At 35.6% G+C, this 20355-nt stretch overlaps 2 protein-coding genes and 2 pseudogenes across 2 annotated transcripts in view; 1 reads left to right on the top strand and 3 right to left on the bottom strand.

Moving 5' to 3' along the window:
* Positions 1-20355, bottom strand: part of Lmpt (four and a half LIM domains protein limpet) — a 434583-nt gene that overhangs the window by 283969 nt on the left and 130259 nt on the right. The window lies entirely within an intron of this gene.
* LOC141453859 (U2 spliceosomal RNA) lies at positions 2755-2918 on the bottom strand (annotated as a pseudogene).
* Positions 4506-5196, top strand: LOC141453400 (cuticle protein 7-like). The gene is made up of 3 exons (XM_074126595.1): positions 4506-4604; positions 4687-4803; positions 4896-5196. The coding sequence occupies exons 1-3, from the start codon at positions 4542-4544 to the stop codon at positions 5145-5147; spliced, it is 432 nt and encodes a 143-aa protein (XP_073982696.1). The 5' UTR covers positions 4506-4541; the 3' UTR covers positions 5148-5196.
* On the bottom strand, positions 7801-7915 carry LOC141453871 (U4 spliceosomal RNA; annotated as a pseudogene).

Consider the following 20355-nt stretch of genomic DNA (forward strand, 5'->3'; position numbering starts at 1 on the left):
GAACATGTCTACTAACAAGGTACGTAAGTAAGTGAGTGAAGTTGTTGTGTTTATTAGAATAAGTTCTGTAAAAATGCTAAGTACCGATATGAATGTTTACTTTTCTAAAGGCTACACTTATGGCAATGCTGATCTCAGTACTTGCTGTGATCTCAGTTTCCGCCCTAGGACATGTAGGTGGACTAGGAGGCGGTTTTGGAGGCGGCCATCATGAGCACCACGTTGATTACTACGTAAGCAAATTTTCATTTCCAATTATCCCAGTAATCTTCAGCTACACATTTTCTCGGAAAACTAATCTCTCTCTTACTATTCCCTTTGCAGGCTGTACCCCACTACACCTATGAATACAAAGTCCACGATCCACACACCGGCGACATGAAGAGTCAACATGAGACCAGAGAAGGTGATGTAGTCAAAGGCTATTACACTCTGCACGAGTCTGACGGTACCATCAGAGAGGTACACTATACAGCCGATAAACATAATGGATTCAATGCTGAAGTGAAGAGGATCGGTCATGCTCATCATGCTCCCGTCTATGGTTATCATCATCATCATGGCCATCATTTGGGCTAAAGAAGTTCCCTTTCTATGGAAACCCCAGCAGCTCCCAAGCTGCTAAGAATTATTTAATTTTTGTAGCCATCCAGGTCGATCAATAAACTATTTCTTTTTACAAAAAATCGATTTATTTGACTTTTCACTTCTTTTATTAATAATGTTGCGGGATGGACCATAAAGTCCATTTCCCTGAGACGCAACCCAATATAGCTGCTCTTAGTCCCTAACTGAGACTGTTCAGAGAAAGAGCGCAAAAAATTGATGTTCGCTGTCCCAACTGATGGCTCCTAGCGCTACAGAACTATCAATTAAAATATAAGCGAATCTTCGGATTTTACTACGTTTTTTTCAATCTCAGAATATTAATAAATCAAATGATTTTAAACATCTTTTAATTTATCATCATAATATAATAGTCATCTATCATATCTAAGATTCTAAAGGTCCTCTCCTCTTTGCGTAGATTGGCAATGAGGAGGAGGATTTCAAACATATAATAATGGATATGTCCACGTTATGTAGTAGACAGGAAAGGAAGTTTGACGACATATACAGGTATTTAGATGCACCATTTCGCTACGAAGACATTAACATTCTCCACAAACATCTATGTGCTTAAATCTGTAGCAGAGCTAGCAATGAATTATAAATGTATTTAAAAGTAATAGAATGAATGGAAGAAAATGATTAGAGAAGGATTACGTGATTTTAATTTCGGTTAAGCTATAAGGATGGCAGGAGTACGAGTATAGAGTACTGATCCATCCATTAGTTGGTAAATTTGTATGTAAATAGTTGTATATAGTAGAGGGATGAATGTGTGAAGCGAATGTATTTATAAGTAAGAATGGAGAGTGAGTGATATTCTAGTGATAAGCACCTAGACGATGCTGGCTGTTTGGCGAAAGCCAATGCCAAAAAAAAAACAAAAAAAAAAAAAGAAAAGATTCTACATCCAGTTCTCTTCACAAAATCTAAAAGATCTACCTGTAGTTGATTGCCACGGGCCGCTGATTGGGTTTAACTGTGTATTAGCGTAATGTAGTCTCCAAAAAAATTAAAATCAAGTCCATCAAGATGGTAAAAGATCAAGAAAATTGTTCCAGAAGAGTGTAGGGGAATGTAGAAGATAACTTAAAACAGATGAATATCTTAAGTATAGATAGGCATTGGGGGAACCTAGCGATGAGGAAGTATCCCAAAGGAGGACAAGACTCTGTCCTGGACTGGGCTGGCTCAGGAAGAAGAATTAAACGAGGCTTTGAAAGTGCTCTGAAACTGAATAACAAGCTCACAAACTTGATTGATCTAATAATTATTTTAAAAAAACTCAGATATTAATCTATAAAACTATAATTTGGACATCATTTTACTAGTAGATAATAATGGCCAAAAATCTTAGATAATTTGATTGATAAATAAGATCATGTAATAAGGCGGAAGATTTTATGTACCATCATCTTTTTTTGCCCTATTTATTGTATATAAGACTATTTAATAATTATTGGTTGTAAACATTAGACCAGTTTTTCATTCGTAACGCTGTTGTTTTCTAAAAATTAATTGAATTTTGGTGCCTTTTTTTGTTCTATCAGGATTTAGAGAGAAAACACCTTAAAGTTTTCAAATTAATACGATAAGATTGTAGCTGTTCTATCAGGATAACAAGTTTAAAGATTTAAAATATCTATTGGGGCAAATTCCAGTATGGGATTCATTGGAACAATATCATTTCCTCAAAAATCTTTTCCCGTTTTTTTGGTGGCTAGTTTTAGGCAATATCCGGCCTCAACTACCTCGTAGTTTTGTTTCCAGACAACTACTCCAAAATGGATCACAGAAATGGTATCAGAATTTCACCCCACAGCTGAGATAGAGAGGTTATCCTCAATTTAATTACTCTTCATCATGCCGAATGGTCGATAAAGAGAGTGTTAAGAGATATCTAAAGAATGTTTGTTGGGGGGGGGGGGAGGGAACAAGGAAGGGAAAGATATGATGTTAGAGAGGGAGGTATCCTTGCCGAAAGCTGGATGTCACAGGGGGGGCCATCTGTTCCAGAATGAAAGGCTCTCAAAGACAGAGAGGATGCTCCATCAAAATGAGGGAAATGAAATGATTATTTTTTCTTATAAATGTTGGTTACAACCATCTCTGAGAAATGCAGCATCCTTAGGTAATTCGTAAAAAAAATTTAAATATAATTTTGTCAAACCTGTGAAGCCAATTTACACAACAGTGATGTAGCCAAACTATACTACTCAAATTTTAATCTTCTGGGTCTCCTATGGAGACCGTACCAGAGATTAAGCTGATAAGAAACAGAGACTACACTTTGATCTTAGCCAAAAGATTTCTCGTCTTCGGGAGGTTAAATGTCTCCCTTCCCGGAGATTGTGGCATCTAGTAATCTTTACCAGAACTTTCTAGGTTTGTTCCAGTGCACTGGGCGATTGAGTGTTCTGTTACTACTTTATTAGTTTATTATATTAGCATCTGGCAACCTTTAGCCGAATTTGCTGTTTCTAAAGCCCCGGTATCTCTCAAGAGATGAGGGGTGGGCGGGGAACAATGGGCATTTTGGAATGACCACGTTCCTTCCCCTTTTTGGTGGAACCACCCTTTTTAATACAATCTACAACCTACAATACTCCTCAAATTACAGTATTTATTATAGAAATATCACTCTAAATATCTCGGATGTTCTAAATTATCTTTTACTCTCTCTACCATTTCCTGTAACCAGCATATTCTACCAACTTAGAACTTGCAGTAATTTCTCCATTAAAATCACCTAGAAAGCAATAGCCTACTTAATAAATCCTAACCAGCAATGTACTCTTTGCAGCCTCCTTGAAAATGAAGACTTATAACATTTATTTATTACCTGTTCGATTTATGAATGTATTAGATTAAAATATCTACCCCAATTATCTATTCCAACCACTATTATCAGAGAGAGGGACAACTATTATTTATTTTACTATCATTTCAATCGATATCTGACCGTTTTAATACTTACAATTATATCGTAAACGGAGTAATGTTACCCTCATCCATGTTTCATGACTAATATAAGTAATAATGCAGTGCCATAATATTTAAGTAATAATTTAATTTAGAAGGTTATTTCTCATTTATTGTTACATTATGTAATTTATTTTTTTGTTTAAATTCTGATTGGTTTTTATCTTTTACTATTTATTTCTAAAATGTATTGTGTATGCAACTCCATCTGTACAACTTGGCTGGTTAAAACCGAATAAAATAAATATTTCCCTTTAGGTACTTAAACTAAATATAATGTAAATCAGGTTTAAAGTAAATAAAAAATTAGATATACTCAAGAAGATACGATATATTAAGCCTTGTGGATTTCAGGGTAAGACACTGGGCAGAGTCCCTTTGAATTCCCTAAAGATTCCACAGGAGATATGCTTCCTTAATACTAAAAAAAAAGAAGAGAAATAGAGGTAGGGAATATATTAAAAGAAAACGATGCCTATTTGACTATTAAATAAACCCATACTTAGAAATGAGAGGATTCTGTGATTGATAATGGAAAAGATTCTATTCCAAGCACTTGCTCCTAATTAGAGTTCCTGTTGCTTAAATTATTTTTCATCTGTTTCCTCCATTCTTAAGATTTTCATTTTTCCGAACGCATAAAGTAACTAGGTTAAGGTCGAACACACTCACATTCGTCGCGTAGAACAGTGTTTTTCAAAAAATCAGTTTTACGATAACTGAAATATTATTCTGACATCACCAGTCATAATTAATTGTGCAGCTCCCAAAAAAAATTGTGTGATTAAAAACAAAGAGAATAATTATTGTAAATACGTTGCTCCCTCTTCAAAAATGGTAACAATCGAATGCAAATCAGTATTATAGAACCTACAATATAAGAGATAAAGATTAATTAGACCGCAAATCCTTATCCCAAATAACCCACTATAAATAGGGAAAACAATTTCATGGAAAATATCATTCAAAGCGTCAGCACGAACAAAGGAACAAGAACAAACAGCAAAATGAAGGTAAATTATTAATTACTCATAATTGGATTAATTAATTTAAAAAAATAAGAGTTCTGATTATTTGGGGATTGAATATTTACAGAGTTTACTATTGTTCGGAGTAATCGCAACACTATCCTTGGCAGTATCAGCAGGATTAGTTGGAGGCGGACTAGGAGGCGGCTTTGGAGGTGGCCATCATGAGCACGTCGACTACTATGTAAGGGAATTTTCATTTATCAGTATCCCAGTAATCTTCAGCTACACATTTTCCCGGAAAAACTAATCTCTCTCTTACTATTCCCTTCGCAGGCTGTACCACACTACACTTATGAATACAAAGTGCACGACCCACACACCGGCGACATGAAGAGTCAACATGAGACCAGGGAAGGTGACGTAGTCAAAGGTTATTACACTCTGCACGAGTCTGATGGCACCATCAGAGAGGTACACTATACAGCTGATAAACATAATGGATTCAATGCTGAAGTGAAGAGAATCGGTCATGCTCATCATGCTCCCGTCTATGGTTATCATCATCATGGCCACCATTTGGGCTGAAGAAGTTCCTTTTTTTATGGAAACTGGGAGCTGCTAAAGAATTATTTAATTTTTGTAGCCATCCCAGGTTGATCAATAAATATTTCTTTTTTCCAAGAAAAAAAAAACGGTTTATTTGACTTTTCTCTTATTTCTGGTGAAGGGGGTTAGAGCAACCCTGGCTCTCTATGAGGGTGATGTGATGATCCTTTATTCAGGCAGCAGTTACTATAAATATCAAGCCGAGTGCCTAAGTTAAACCTTTTTCAGGAATATCAGGAACTCCATTGGTTCACTGTTATAGGAACAAATCTAAGGGTCAGCAGCTGGATTCGCACCCGGGACCTCCGTGTGGGAGTCCCGTATGCTAACCGCATAGCTAATCCCTTCCCTTATTATTATTATATTATTGTTGTTATTATTATTCGATTGAATATCATAGCTCGGTGTCTGAACCGGCGGTTTTAGAGGTGGCTGGAGTTACACCTATAGATCTGCTTGCTCAAGCCAGAAGGTTAATCAACTTGCAGAAGGAAAGTCCTGGGAAAAAGCGTGGCTAAGGCGCAAGCAAGAGAGTTTGTTAAACGAGCTTGGCGCGAACGATGGTTGGCCGATACTCGGGATCGATGGACAGCCAGTCTCATCGGAGATCCTGCAGCTTGGGCGGATAGGAGACACGGCGAGGTAGATTACTATCTTACCCAGTTCCTAACCGGCCATGGATACTTTTGTTCGTAACTAGTCAAAATGGGTAAGGAAGTCAAACCAGATTGTACGGGGAGTCATCTAACGATGATGCGAATCATACGTTCTTCAAAAAATGTGAAAGATGGGCGGAAGAAAGAGCCAAGACTGCAGGAAAGAACTGGTCCTCTTTCACCGCACAACCAAGGTGGTTTCTTACTTTGTTAGGTCTGAGCTAAGAACTAAGAAGGAGCTAGACCGTCGATAAGACCTACGGTCCAGACAAGATGTAAATTTGGATAGTTGAATTCAATACGAGGCACCACCCTGAAGTAATGCTTATGGCGGTTCCGCTATTCCTGAAGAGGAGGGGCTTTTTAGTGGGTAGAACCCCACACACCCAGTCTTAATCTGGATGGTGCCTGTGGCATTTTTCCCCCACAGATAAAAAAAAAATAATTATTATTGTATTATAACCACTTCATTAGGACAGACAGCAATATTTATTGTTGTCTTCTAAAAAAAAAAAGCGTCTGTCAGTCTAGTGCAGAAAACATCCGGGCACGATATATGGGAGTACAAAATGTACGTGCAGATTTTGTCTGTAAGTCGATGGACTTCCCTTAACCGAACGTGGAAACATATACATGTGTATGTATTTGTGTGTCAGTGTTTCTTGTTTTTGTAAAAGATATTATAATAACTTTATATAACCTCACTAGTGCTGCGTTGGTACGTGTTAGTACTATAGAGAAGTCCAGCCCCCCCATACCCTGGTGGAGAGAGGGGGCTCTCCATTAAATTGGGTCACCTAGTCTACTTATCCAAATGTTATGACATCACTTTGACACAAAACGCAACAGTACGTACAGATAATAAACCTTTTTCTTTCTTTGAGGAGGTGGAGGGGGGATTATCACTTTCTCTTTTCCTCTTTAAAAGGAAGTCGTATTTTGTGGCAGATTGTTCGACTTTTAGGTTCCTGTTCTGAAGAGATTGCATGCACTGATCCGCGTGGCCATCAATAAACTCAACCCCAAGATAATTGCATTTATTTCAAAATATTAAGATATTTTGCTTACAATTAACGTGACGTCATTCTGTAAGAAAAACGAACAACCGGAAGTGCTTGGACTAATATCGTCATAAAATACGCAATACTTGACCCAGTTTTGCACTTTCAACCATCATCAGTGGTAATTTAATCGGATTGGCGCCGAGATTTCTACTGTTTGTTCATGTTTCCATCACTTGATGTCTCACAGTATGAGACGTAAACAAAAGAGAAACATCATGTGAGCTTTCTCATAAGATTTCTTTACTTTCACTCTCACTGAAATAAAGAGAAACAGGAGAGAATATTTACGCAACAATTACACAAACGGAAATTACAAACATGAAGAAGAGGTTATGGTATTCTCCTGGCACATTTTATGATAGGTTATACTCTTTTTGCTCCTTTCAAGTGAGATACAAGAAGCGAAAAAAGTTGGCCGAATGACAAAACACATTTGAGAGGATCGTCGTGTATCGAATCAACATTATGGAGCCCACACATACTACGTACAAACGCTGGACCTACTTATAGTAATTTTATTATTAGAAATGGCTATAAATAAAAATGGTGTTCTTCCCCATTCAAAAACATGAAAAAACGTCTTTGAGAAGTTTTTTCTAGTAATAAGAATACTTTGTTAAAAAAAAAAAAAAAAAACATTCTTAGGAGATGCTAAGTATCTACAGCTTGGAAACATCCGACAGCCGGATGTAGTCGTCTTAAAGACGATTTTTTAAAAAGAAAATAAAAATATATCACAGTTAATGAATTACGAAAATAAGATATTAAACATAAGTTAGAATAAAACAGGCTTTACCATTGGAGGAGTTCAAGAGTATTATAATTAATATGACAAACTTCCGTTAGTATCTATTTAGAATTCATTTAATAAGTTTCCTGTTTTACTCGTCCTCAACCCTATAGAACTTTCGGTTTAATACAAAACAAAAAATCCATTACTAAAATTGGTTGGTAGTTGGTAAAAGTTTTCAACTAGCAATAATCCCACCTCAGGAGACCTTCATTGGGTACGATATTGCGCAATTAAAATTAGGCGCCACGGTAGCCGAGCGCTTATAGGCTAGACCCACAAAGCTAAGACGTATTGCTGGTTTAGTGGGTTCGATTCCCCCTGGTCTAGGCCTTGCATTTTATTTAATGTGGTTAATATCAGAATTTTATAGTAAAGTATTTTAGGCGGTTATAGGCTAGACCCGCAAAGCTAAGGTGTATTGTTGGTTTAGTGGGTTCGATTCACCCTGGCCTAGGCCTTAGATTTTATTTAATGTGGTTAATATGAGAAATTTATAGTAAAGTATGTTAGGCGGTTATAGGCTAGACCCGCAATGCTAAGATGTATTGTTGGTTTAGTGGGTTCGATTCTCCTGGTCTAGGCCTTGCATTTTATTTAATGGTTAATATCAGAATTTTATAGTAAAGTATGTTAGGCAGTTATAGGCTAGACCCGCAAAGCTAAGATGTATTGCTGGTTTAGTGGGTTCGATTCCCCCTGGCCTAGGCCTTGGATTTTATTTAATGGTTAATATGAGAAATTTATAGTAAAGTATGTGAGGCGGTTATAGGCTAAACCCGCAAAGCTAAGATGTATTGTTGGTTTAGTGGGTTCGACTCCCCCTGGTCTAGGCCTTAGATTTTATTTAATGTGGTTAATATGAGAAGTTTATAGTAAAGTATGTTAGGCGCTTATAGGCTAGACCCGCAAAGCTAAGATGTATTGTTGGTTTAGTGGGTTCGATTCCCCCGGTCTAGGTCTTGTTTTTTATTTAATGGTTAATATGAGAAATTTATAGTAAAGTATGTTTATTAGTCGCCTCCGTCCACGGCCTGAAAAAATAGGCAATTTACAAATTTTTTTATTTAATTTTGTTGTGCCTAATCTTGGAAGGATAAATAATTCCAAATTTCAAAGAAAATCGGTAGAGCGGAAGTTTAATTTTAATTTGGATTACGAAAGCGTGCACCATATTTTATTCTATATTGTTTTTTTTTTGTTAAAAAAATGAATTTTTTAAACTATATGATCACTAAACTAAAACATATGCTAATAAACTAAAAGCAAAGTTAAACTGAGGTTTGACCCAAAACCCTTCGGTTAAAAACGGGGTAAAAACAAATTAAATAGTTAATTCTAGTTTTTATTAAAATTAAAAAAAGGCAACTATAAAAAAAGAAGAAAACTAGAGTTTATTTTTTAGCATTAAATTTTTTTTACGCTCTAAATGATTTGGACATGTGTAATTTCTCTCGTAATAAGGAAACAGATATATTTGTTCGTATATTCCAACCTTACGCGTTATCTATCTTCGACTATATGCGTTAAAATATTAAAAATCATATCATGTACATATTATTATTTCAAGAAGCAAAACAAATTTTGGGTCCATCTTCTTCTTCTTCTTAGGAGCCACCTTTTTTTTGGGAGGAGATATCCAAGCATTAAAACGATAAAAGATTTGCTCGCCATTTGCAGTTGCTTGCTATTATTTGGTACAAAACAAACTCGCAGACAAATTCAAGTCTATTAACACGTCCACTACCAGATCTATTAGCACGCGGTGTAGTTTCCTTTTTGGCTTAAAGCCACTTCCTTTACTCTTTTTTATTCAGGGCAAAAAGATCATCTGTTTATAGAACATTATAATAGTATTAGTAGTATTACGAACTAGGAGAAATCAGCTGTTTACTTCAATATGCCAGTTCCAACAACAAAACAGTCGTGTTCATCTCAAAAAAAAACAAAAAAAAACAGATGACTAAAAAAGGTCACCTGGTTTTTGTTTCAGCCATAATGTTTCCGAAAATAAAAAGAAGTTGTTTACAAAATCTGAATAAAGTGAAAACAAACAAAAAAAACACTAAAATTCAGAACAAAAAGGAAGTGTTTATACCAATAAATCATATGTTCGCCTTTTGTTTACGTCAGTTTTGAAAATTCAATTGCTTATAAAATAATCTGAAATTAAATACTTTTTTAGAATTCATATCTGAATTGGGCAAAACAGTCATGAATTAAACGAATCCTGAAATTATATTTATAAAAATAGGTTGCTAGAACAATAAAACTAGACAAGAAACGGAAATAGTATTTAACATTACAAGGAGAAAAGAAAGCGCCACGGTAGCCGACCGGTTATAGGCTAGACCCGCAAAGCTAAGATGTATTGTTGGTTTAGTAGGTTCGATTCCCCTGGTCTAGGCCTTGGATTTTATTTAATGGTTAATATGAGAAATTTACAGTAAAGTAAGTTAGGCGGTTATAGGCTAGACCCGCAATGCTAAGGTGTATTGTTGGTTAGTGGATTCGATTCCCCTGGTCTAGGGGCTTGGATTTTATTTAATGGTTAAAATGAGAAATTTATGGTGAAGTATGTTAGGCGGTTATAGGCTAGACCCGCAAAACTAAGATGTATTGTTGGTTTAGTGGGTTTGATTCCCCTGGTCTAGGGTCTTGGATTTTATTTTATCGGCAATATGAGAAATCTATAGTAAAGTGTGTTTGCTAGTCGCCTCCGTCTGCGACACCTAATTGGTAGTTGGACGTTAAGCCCGCCTGAAAAAATAGGCAATTACTTTACAAGGATAAAAGAGGATTAGCTGAGTGGTTAGCCAATACTGGGTTTACTACGAGGAGATACCGGTTTCGAATTCATCTCCCTAGCTCTTAGAATTTCTCTTTCTAGGAGCCACTGTCCGATGGCCTACAATGCTACCAGTAAAAGAGAGAACTGTCAAGAGGTGGTAATGGACCACGGATGTTGTGGCGACATAAAAATATTAAAAAAAAAAAAAAACTTTGCAAGATACTATGTCAAAATACCAAATAATATTATATTTCTATGGAAAGCTCAAGATTTTAACAGAAGTGAGCTTATTAAAAAAAAGCTGTTAAACGGAAAGAATTTACTCTGGTAAAGCCCGAACTTTAAACTAGAATGATGCAGTATAATTCTTTATTTTTCTTTAAAGTGAAAGTCTGTAATTAAAAAAGTTAAAGCAAACAGAAATTAATTAATTAATTATAAATTAACATCGTGAGTAAATCTTAACTACAACTACAAAATAAAACCACTCAACTCACATTTTGCTTACTGAGTTAATTTAAATTTTATTTATAACTCTAAAATAAACTATAAATTATTACCAACCGTAATTTAGTCATCTTACTCATACTCAAACAGACAAACACTCTTTTTCCCTCATACATAATTAATTTTAAAGAATTTATTACCAACGTCATCAGAACTAACCAGGTGCATATTTTAAATTACTAGCTACATAATTACGAATTAGCTAGATCGTAATATTTAAAGAAATTTTTATATAAATTAGTAATTTAGTTTGCAGGTTCGTGTGTAAATATTTTTCATACTTCTATTTCTTGCACGGGATTGAACTTAAGAAACTGCTATCATGGTATCTACATGCTTACAAAATTCATTCCCTTTACATCAAAAGGATAATTGTGGAAGTTTAGGGATCATCCCTTTGTTAAAATAACCCTTTCTATTTTATTGATATATTCAGTTTGCCAATTATTTAGAAGGTTTTTCTTTTTATTATCAAAGTTCTAATCTAATTTAAGTGCCTGGATAATTTATGGAATATCATTTCTCCGCTGCTTGAGAAAGGGCGCCCAAAAAAGGGTGGCAATCAGGTCAACAGTTTCATTAAAACTGTCCCGGTAGGTCAGTTGTTATAAGCGTTGATCGTCAAAAACGTAACGTTGAAAAAAAAAAACACCCAACTTTGACAATTTTTTTCTCTTTTTCTATAAAAGAGAAAATTCCCAAATTTTCTCTAAAATTTAGGACCAATCCTCCATAATAATTGTACTTTTTTTTGCAATAACCCAGATCCAATAGATTTTGAGGGAAAATGTTGCCAAAAAAAGGAGTTTTCAGAAAGTGCAGTTGTTACCTTTTTTTTGTAAACAACGTAGCGCCTAAACGCACGAACCGATTTTCATGATTGAGGTGGTCATTCGATTCGGGAATTTTATGTAGATTTCCCTTTTTTGGGGGGGGGGTTCGACTTTGCAAATACTTGAGGGGGGAAGTTTTTGCCCTACTTATACGACTGCTAATTCCAGGCCACAATGTCCCTTAATCTATACAAAGTTAATTTCTGTAAGGCCCTTTCTCTTTCCAAGGGTTCGGTAGAAAGTTCTTTACTACTCCGACTGCGCTTCAACCGTAACTTCTCGCCCCATCACCTTAGGCCGTACAGGAATTTCAGTCCCTCCAATTTGCTCTTGCCCTTCTGATGCTATAATAGACGCCAACCACCTTGATCCTAGAATGCAATAATCACCAGGATGATAGGAACAAACTGTGTAACGCAGTTATAAAAGCGTAAAGTCCACTTCCTGCAAACCTACATACCATCCTCACAGAACCAACATTCGAAACATATCCTAGCTATCTTCCACTTCATTCCAAAAATTAAATTAAACTTTCAAAATAACAGTAAAAAAATCATCGTAACAAAAGAACTCATAATTGACATCATAATATATTAGTTCCATCTTTACATTACAAGGTTCGGTAATAACTACCACCCATATTAGGTACCGATTACTAAGATAGCCCTAAAAACCATTCGTTTTTACACTTTAGTTCATCTGAAGAAAGTAATAATTGAACTATTACTCACTAATAATTCAGTAGAATCAAATAAGAGACTTACTCACAAGTACCACGTCTGACTCTGCTGTAAAACTCGCAGAAAATCTGAGTTATTACCGTAGAAGTAGAACGATGTCCACTTAATGATACAAAAAGCAAGTACTGTTTAAAAATAAAACTACCTAATAAATACATTAAACATCATTCTTGCAAAATAAATAATTAACAAAGCAAAAGGAAATGTACAAAAAATGAAGCAAACACTTCTGATACATAGTATGTACATATATACATAATTTTAAATAATAAAATTCATAAACGCAGTACGTAACAAGTAATTATCGTATAGGTTAATGCACATTTAAGTACATATAGATGAAGATAAAGTCGCAGATAATGCCTCTCTTTGTAAGATATGTCATTTTCATTTTACTGAGATTGCAGTCTGAACTAACTGGACCAGAATTTCCTTTTTTGGGTTCACACTTTTCTTCTTTTATATAAACGAAGCAAAGATGAAGTTAGTGCATCCAGTGTGAAGTGAACTTTAAAGCGGGGAAGAACAATTCAGAGTTCTGCAGGATAGACAACGGCAGAAATATGCATTCTTTTAAGGTAGGTCTTTGTCCTGTTTTTTTTTTATTATTTTGAGATGGGGTGCCTTAACTCAACTCAACTTAACTGTGGCTCCAAGGCCCGTGTAGGACCTTGGTCTCCGCCAGTACCTGACCCCAAGCCTCTCTATTTAGAGCTTTTCTTCTTCTCTGCCTTAAGTTCAGTTCCCGAGAGATCCTTTTCCACAACGTACATCCAACCGCAACCTTAGGTCGCCGCCCCTCGATCTACTGCCTCCAGGGTGACCCTCCAGCGCTCTTCGTGGTGCTATCTCACTCTCCATCCTATGCACATGTCCCCACCCAACACAACCTTCCCAGTTTCACGACAGACGACTAAATCCTCTTCCCCGTACAACTAACTCTCTTAACTCCACGATTTCTTTTTTCGCCACCACCAGACTCGCATCTTGGTACACTGGACTATAGACCGCCCTCCAATACTTTGTGACAGGTGCCTTAAGGTATAGGATCTAGGCCATGAATTGGCCCTTCTCCCGAAAAGAGGAAGTTCCTTTAAATTTCAAGAAAATTTAATTTGTTTCCCCCCTCCATTTAGGGAGACCCCAAAAACTCAATTTCCAAAAAGTGGGCAATTTACTGGACACTTTTACGAAGAATAAGTCAATACCAGCTTTAGTTCAATTTTTTTTAAATCTTTTATCTTGAAATTCGCAACTGCAACAACTGCTGCAACTTTGCAAATGTGATATAAGATAACAAGATCAGGAATATGGAAAGGAGAAGGCACCCAATGGTATCACTCTATTACCATGAACATATATTAGTCTGCCCTCAAGATGAGAGTAGATCGCGGAGCCACCTTCCCTTCAATCTTCTTGGAGGATTACCTGGTAATGTGGAAGAAGATAGGTATTCTAAGAGAGGGTTAGGATGAGCTACTGTAGAGAAATGAAATTTAAATAAACGAGTTTTAGCAAGATCTGTAATGAAAGGGATTTTGAAGGATCATTATGGATGGTGAGGTTAGATACATAGATCGGAGCATTAACTAGTTTCCGAAGTATTTTTGATTGTAGTTCAATTTATAATTTGATTCTTGAATATAATAACAATTGAAGTAGCAGCTGTTTTTTTAAGAACTTGATAAATCACTTTAATAAGTTCCTATTTTAATACAGATTTTCCTAACTTTGGGATTATTGGCCGTTTCAACGGCTGACTTTCTAGGAGGATTCAGTGCAGAACAGGAATATGTAGGAGATTATGGTGCAGGACATGATGTTGGTGGACACTTGGAAGGCTACGTCACAGGACATGATGAAAAGGATGAACATGTAAGTACGAGTATAGTAAGTTTTTTCAAAGCGAATGTTCGTCATATCCGGTCAGCGATCTTAATCATGTTATACGTTGACAAAATAAAATTTAATTAAAACTGTTAACAAAAAAGTTGTGAGCAACTTAAGCAATTGTTATCTCTTTTATTACTATAAGATGAAAACTGAAACTAATCAAATAGGATTATTTACTTATTTAGGCGCCACGGTAGCCGAGCGGTAATAGGCTAGACCCGCAAAGCTAAGATGTATTGTTGGTTTAGTAGGTTCGATTCCCCCGGTCTAGGTCTTGTATTTTATTTAATGGTTAATATGAGAAATTTATAGTAAAGTATGAAAGGCGTTTGTAGGCTGGACCCGCAAAGGTAAGATGTATTGTTGGTTTAGTGGGTTCGATTCCCCTGGTCTAGGCCTTGGATTTTATTTAATGGTTAATATGAGAAATTTATAGTAATGTACGTATGTTTGCTAGTCGCCTCCGTCCACAACACCTAATTGGGTAGTTGGACGTTAAGCCCCGCCTGAAAAAATAGACGATTACTTTACTTTACTTTTTTTTTACTAATTTAAATATTTCTATTCTATTATAATGTCCTTACAGTCTCAGCCACAATACTCTTTCGAATACGCCGTCCACGACCCGCTGAGCGGCGATGAAAAGAGCCATCACGAAGAACGGTACGGCGATTTCGTGAAAGGATTCTACACGGTTAAAGAAGCTGACGGCAGTACTCGCCACGTCAAGTATACAGCCGATAAGCACAACGGTTTCAACGCTGAGGTCATCAAGTTGCAACCATTATCACATGCAGTTCATGCAGAACTGCCAATCGTGACTGGTAGCGCTGAAGTGGTGAAACATGAAGCTTTAGTTCATTAGCGTATTTGATTTTGTACATTTTTGAATTTGTAATAAAAATTGCCAAATCTGGCGTAAAAGCAGTTTCAAGATTCCATCATGGTGCATTGATTTCAGTTTTTAGCAAACTTGGTATTTTTACTATGCATTCTTTGATCTACCCTGGGCCTCCACCATTTTAGTGCTCTTCATACTCCTTACCTATTTTGATTCTCCTCTATATTTCGGGGCCACTTCTACCAGGATCTTCTTAGGAAGTCTTTTACCACCTGATTCTTTCATACTCTTTGTCGGCTATTCCTCCATCCGATAAAGATGACCTAACCACTTTAGTCTGCCTACTGTCTCCAAAAAAAAAGGAGATCAACTTCAGTTCTTTTAGCTCAATTTATCTTTACCAAAATCTAAGTAAATTGATCAATGATTGATTTTACAGCATCTGATTCTTCCCCTTTTTTTTAAAAAAAAAAAAAAAAACTGAACCGAACTTAAAACGTGAAACAATTTCGTGACAACGCATAGAAAGCGCTTTTCAGCATTCAACCAAAATCAAACAAATTATACAAAATCTTTTATGCAGTTAATGTCGCACAATAGCAGTTAGCAAACCTACCAATCCAATAACGTGTGTATAACTCCGTCATGCGTGAACATTAATTACCACATCTGAATGAAGTAAGAGATCTCTCGCTACGAAACAGTGGCGCTATATAATTATATGTGTATATCAACATTTACAAGTTGTTTTTTTTTATGTACATGCGTCGTATATTCACGCATGTAGAAGGCCACTTACGTGAACGGAAGAAGAATTGTAAAATCTATACACAATCAGGATTACCTGTACATACAATTCAACTAGACTAACCCAGCTATACATGGATGTGACGTATTATACTATTTGTTATGTACTAAGTAGTTATATATACAATAGTAAAATTAACCTAGTTTCTTGGTTGTTTCTCTTAATCTTAGATTTCAGTTAATTAGACTACCTAAAAGTGGCGAAAAGAAATAGTTGTACAAAAAAGATTTCAAAAAAACGGAAATAGAATCATCACACTACAGTAAAAATAACAAAGAATTATGCAATATAGACGAAATTAGTTCTTAAAAATAGATAAGGCAAAAATAATGAATAAGAAATTGAATCGGAGATACAGAGTTGGACGAATTAGGAACCAGGAAAATGTAGTTCAGAGGATTTCCACCAAATCCAGGATGTGCCGATAGACGGAGGTGATATCGTCTATTAAGAACAACGCCTGTCCTTCCCTGTATTGGATTTTACAGGTAGTTGCTGTAATCTGCAGATGCTAAAACATCTGCTGCTGGTAGATTTAAATGCGTTGTTTGTTTGTAGAATGATGAAGACGTCCGTAATGTCTCATTTGCTCGAAGTTCGAAACGGATTGCAGGGAGAAACTCGAAAGAGAACGGAGTTCCTTTAAAGAAGTATTTGATGGTTTAGCGAGTAGTTACTTAAAAATTACTTCCACTTTATTTAAAGAAAGAATTGCAATCGGGCCAATACAATTGCAAAAGCAGCACCACAAAAATGGCCAGACAGATTAACAGTAATGGTAATAAAGGGAGATTCTATAAAACTATGGCAGATCAGTTACCTAGACAACCATGGTTTAAGGGGAACTGTCACTAAATGAATGGGTTGTTACGACGACAATAAGCAGGCTAAGAAGAGCGAACCACGCGGTGTGTGGATCCGTATCTTCACAGGATCAACAAAGAGGTCCTCTATCCTCTTTGCAATGAGGAGGAGGATTTCAAACATATAATAATGGATATGTCCACGTTATGTAGTAGACAGGAAAGGAAGTTTGACGACATATACAGGTATTTAGATGCACTATTTCGCTACGAAGACATAATATTCTCCAACAACATCTATGTGCTTAAATCTATAGCAGAGCTAGCAAAGAAATATGAGTGTATTTAAAAGTTATAGCCGATTAGAATGAATGGAAGAAAATTATTAGAGAAGGATTACGAGATTTTAATTCCAGTTAAGCTATAAGGATGGCAGGAATATAGAGTAATGATTAGTTGTAAGTTTGTATGTAAATAGTTGTATATAGTAGAGGGATGAATGTGTGAAGCGAATGTATTTATAAGTAAGAATGGAGAGTGAGTGATATTCTAGTGATAAGCACCTAGACGATGCTGGCTGTATGGCGGAAGCCAATGCCAAAAAAAAGCCGCAAAAAAAAAAATCGTGTCAATTTTGAGAGACCCTGAATTCGAAAAATGGGCCACACTAAATGAAAAGCTACAGGAAGCTAAAACTAAAAGCAAGACCGGAATAATTAGCGATGAAAACCCCAAAGCGGATTTCGCCTCTAACGTGGCGCCTAAAACCACCTTGAGGCTGAATTTCCGGTTTAAAGAATATACCCAAACCAGAAATACACCACTTTATTCTTAGAATTTGTACACTTACCGGAATTTTCTTTCTTTTTTCCGACACTAGACCAAATATTTTTTGTTTCTAAACATCGAAATCATCTGGGCATAAATTTATATTTTTATAATTCATATTTTATTGAAAACCACCCCTTTTTTGGGGGGAGAGGAGACTCAGGGAACATCAAAACGTCATTTCCTTTAAAAAGCTCTTCCAGGAAAGTTGACATGATGAGAAATACTTTCTCATCAATTACTTAGTTAAGGAGAGTCAGAAAATTTCTACTTCACTCCTGTTGAGGGTGAAATTAAATCGATACTATTTATTTCAGATCGATTTTTTTGTGTTAATAATATTTGAATAGTAAATAACTCAAATGATTGATTTTTTGTAGTTCAGGACTCATCTGGTCCAGATGCTAATCAGTTAAAGACCTGCATATCCAACTAGGACAGGGGTTGGCAACCTACTTTAAGTAGAGAGCTATTACTCCTTAAATAATTTTAATAAATCTTACCAAGAGCCGCAAGGATGATAGTGTAAAGAAACTCTGTAGATCATTTATATTCGCAAATTATTATTTTATGACATTCAATAACATTTAATTGTTTTATATATTTATTTCCACATATTGCAAAGTAAATAGACAAATAAATAATAACTAAACGAATGAAAAGTCTTGCGGAATAAATCAATTATTTTGATATTGTATAACTCTATTCAATTTCGAACCTATAGATTTGAAATTATTTTTGAAAAAATACCTGTAATAAATGGAATTTTCATTCGTTTCAATAAAATTAAAATATACAATATATTTTGGACAGGCTGAAGAGCCACACAATTTGGATAAAAGAGCCGCAGGTTGCCGACCCCTGAGCTAAGCCTATTTAATGTTTTCGTTCTTAAAAATCTGTTTAATAGCTTAGCCAGTGAGCAGAACCATTAACTTCGCCATCTTCCTAGAGTGCAACTTTAGAGATATGTTCCGTGTTATTCGAGACGGAAGTAGGTAAATCTTCTTTGGGGGTACAGTACCGGTCCATGGGGAACAATAAAAATGATAAGATCAAGAAATTAGAGCTAGAAATAGTTAAAGTCGATCCCATTATTTTTATCTTCACTTTTGGATTTGTTCCCTTACATGGAAAATATGATCAGACGTAAAAATAAAAGACATTAAAATTAGCAATTAAAGTAAAAGTACAGTAATAAGTAATAAATATATAAAAGGAATTTAATTATTTTACTAAATATTACAAAACTAGGAAAACCATATTTTGTGGTCACATTACTTACTAGTTCACTATGTAGTAATATTACTTTCAAATTACACACGAATATTATACTGTAAAGGTATTACACAGGAAATTTTGAGAGGTTCCTAAACTGAGAAGCTGTTACAGAGTTACAAGGAATTCATACTTCCTTCGCAGTGTTCTTTTTTTAAAAACAAAACTTGAAATTATGGCCACGTATTTAATTTTAATATTAAATAGATTGTAATGCGATACAAATTAGTGCAATGGCTGATTACAGAGAAACCTTAAAATGAACCTTCCATGACACATATAATAATGGTTACAACTGTCATGATTGTTCTATAAAATCCAAGGCCAAAACCAGAGAATCGAACCCACTAAACCAACAATACATCTCAGCATTGCGGGTCTAGCCTATAACCTCCTAACGTACTTTACTATAAATTCCTCATATTAACCATTAATTAAAATCCAAGGCCTAGACCGGGGGAATTGAACCCACTAAACCAACAATACATCTTAGCTTTGCGGGTCTAGCCTATAACCGCCTAACATACTTTACTATAAATTTCTCATAATAACCATTAAATAAAATCCAATGCGTAGACCAGGGGAATTGAACCCACTAAACCAACAATACATCTTAGCTTTGCGGGTCTAGACTATAACCGCCTAACGAACTTTACTATAAATTTCTAATATTAACCATTAAATAAAATCCAAAACCTAGATCAGGGGAATCGAACCCACTAAACCAACAATACATCTTAGCATTGCGGGTCTAGCCTATAACCGCCTAACATACTTTACTATAAATTTCTCATATTAACCATTAAATAAAATCCAATGCGTAGACCAGGGGAATTGAACCCACTAAACCAACAATACATCTCAGCTTTGTGGGTCTAGCCTATAACCGCCTAACGTACTTTACTATAAATTTCTCATATTAACCATTAATTAAAATCTAAGGCCCAGACCGGGGGAATCGAACCCACTAAACCAACAATACATCTCAGCATATCGGGTCTAGCCTATAACCTCCTAACGTACTTCACTATAAATTTCTCATATTAACCATTAATTAAAATCCAAGGCCCTAGACCAGAAGAATCGAACCAACTAAACCAACAATACATCTTAGCATTGCGGGACTAGCCTATAACCGCCTAACGTACTTTGCTATAAATTTCTCATATTAACCATTAAATAAAATCCAATGCGTAGACCAGAAGAATCGAACCAACTAAACCAACAATACATCTTAGCATTGCGGGACTAGCCTATAACCGCCTAACGTACTTTGCTATAAATTTCTCATATTAACCATTAAATAAAATCCAATGCGTAGACCAGGGGAATCGAACCCACTAAACCAGCAATAT

This window comes from Rhodnius prolixus, unplaced genomic scaffold (assembly GCF_049639745.1).
Source record: "Rhodnius prolixus isolate KJV_2025 unplaced genomic scaffold, Rpr scaffold_3, whole genome shotgun sequence".
Lineage (NCBI taxonomy): Eukaryota > Metazoa > Arthropoda > Insecta > Hemiptera > Reduviidae > Rhodnius > Rhodnius prolixus.

What these genes read in the sequence shown, in the direction of transcription:
- LOC141453400 (XM_074126595.1), top strand. Translation starts at nt 4,542, where the DNA reads ATGGAAAATATCATTCAAAGCGTCAGCACGAACAAAGGAACAAGAACA. An exon ending in GAACAAACAGCAAAATGAAG is followed by an intron (nt 4,605 to 4,686) that starts GTAAATTATTAA and finishes GAATATTTACAG; the next exon opens with AGTTTACTATTGTTCGGAGT. An exon ending in ATGAGCACGTCGACTACTAT is followed by an intron (nt 4,804 to 4,895) that starts GTAAGGGAATTT and finishes TTCCCTTCGCAG; the next exon opens with GCTGTACCACACTACACTTA.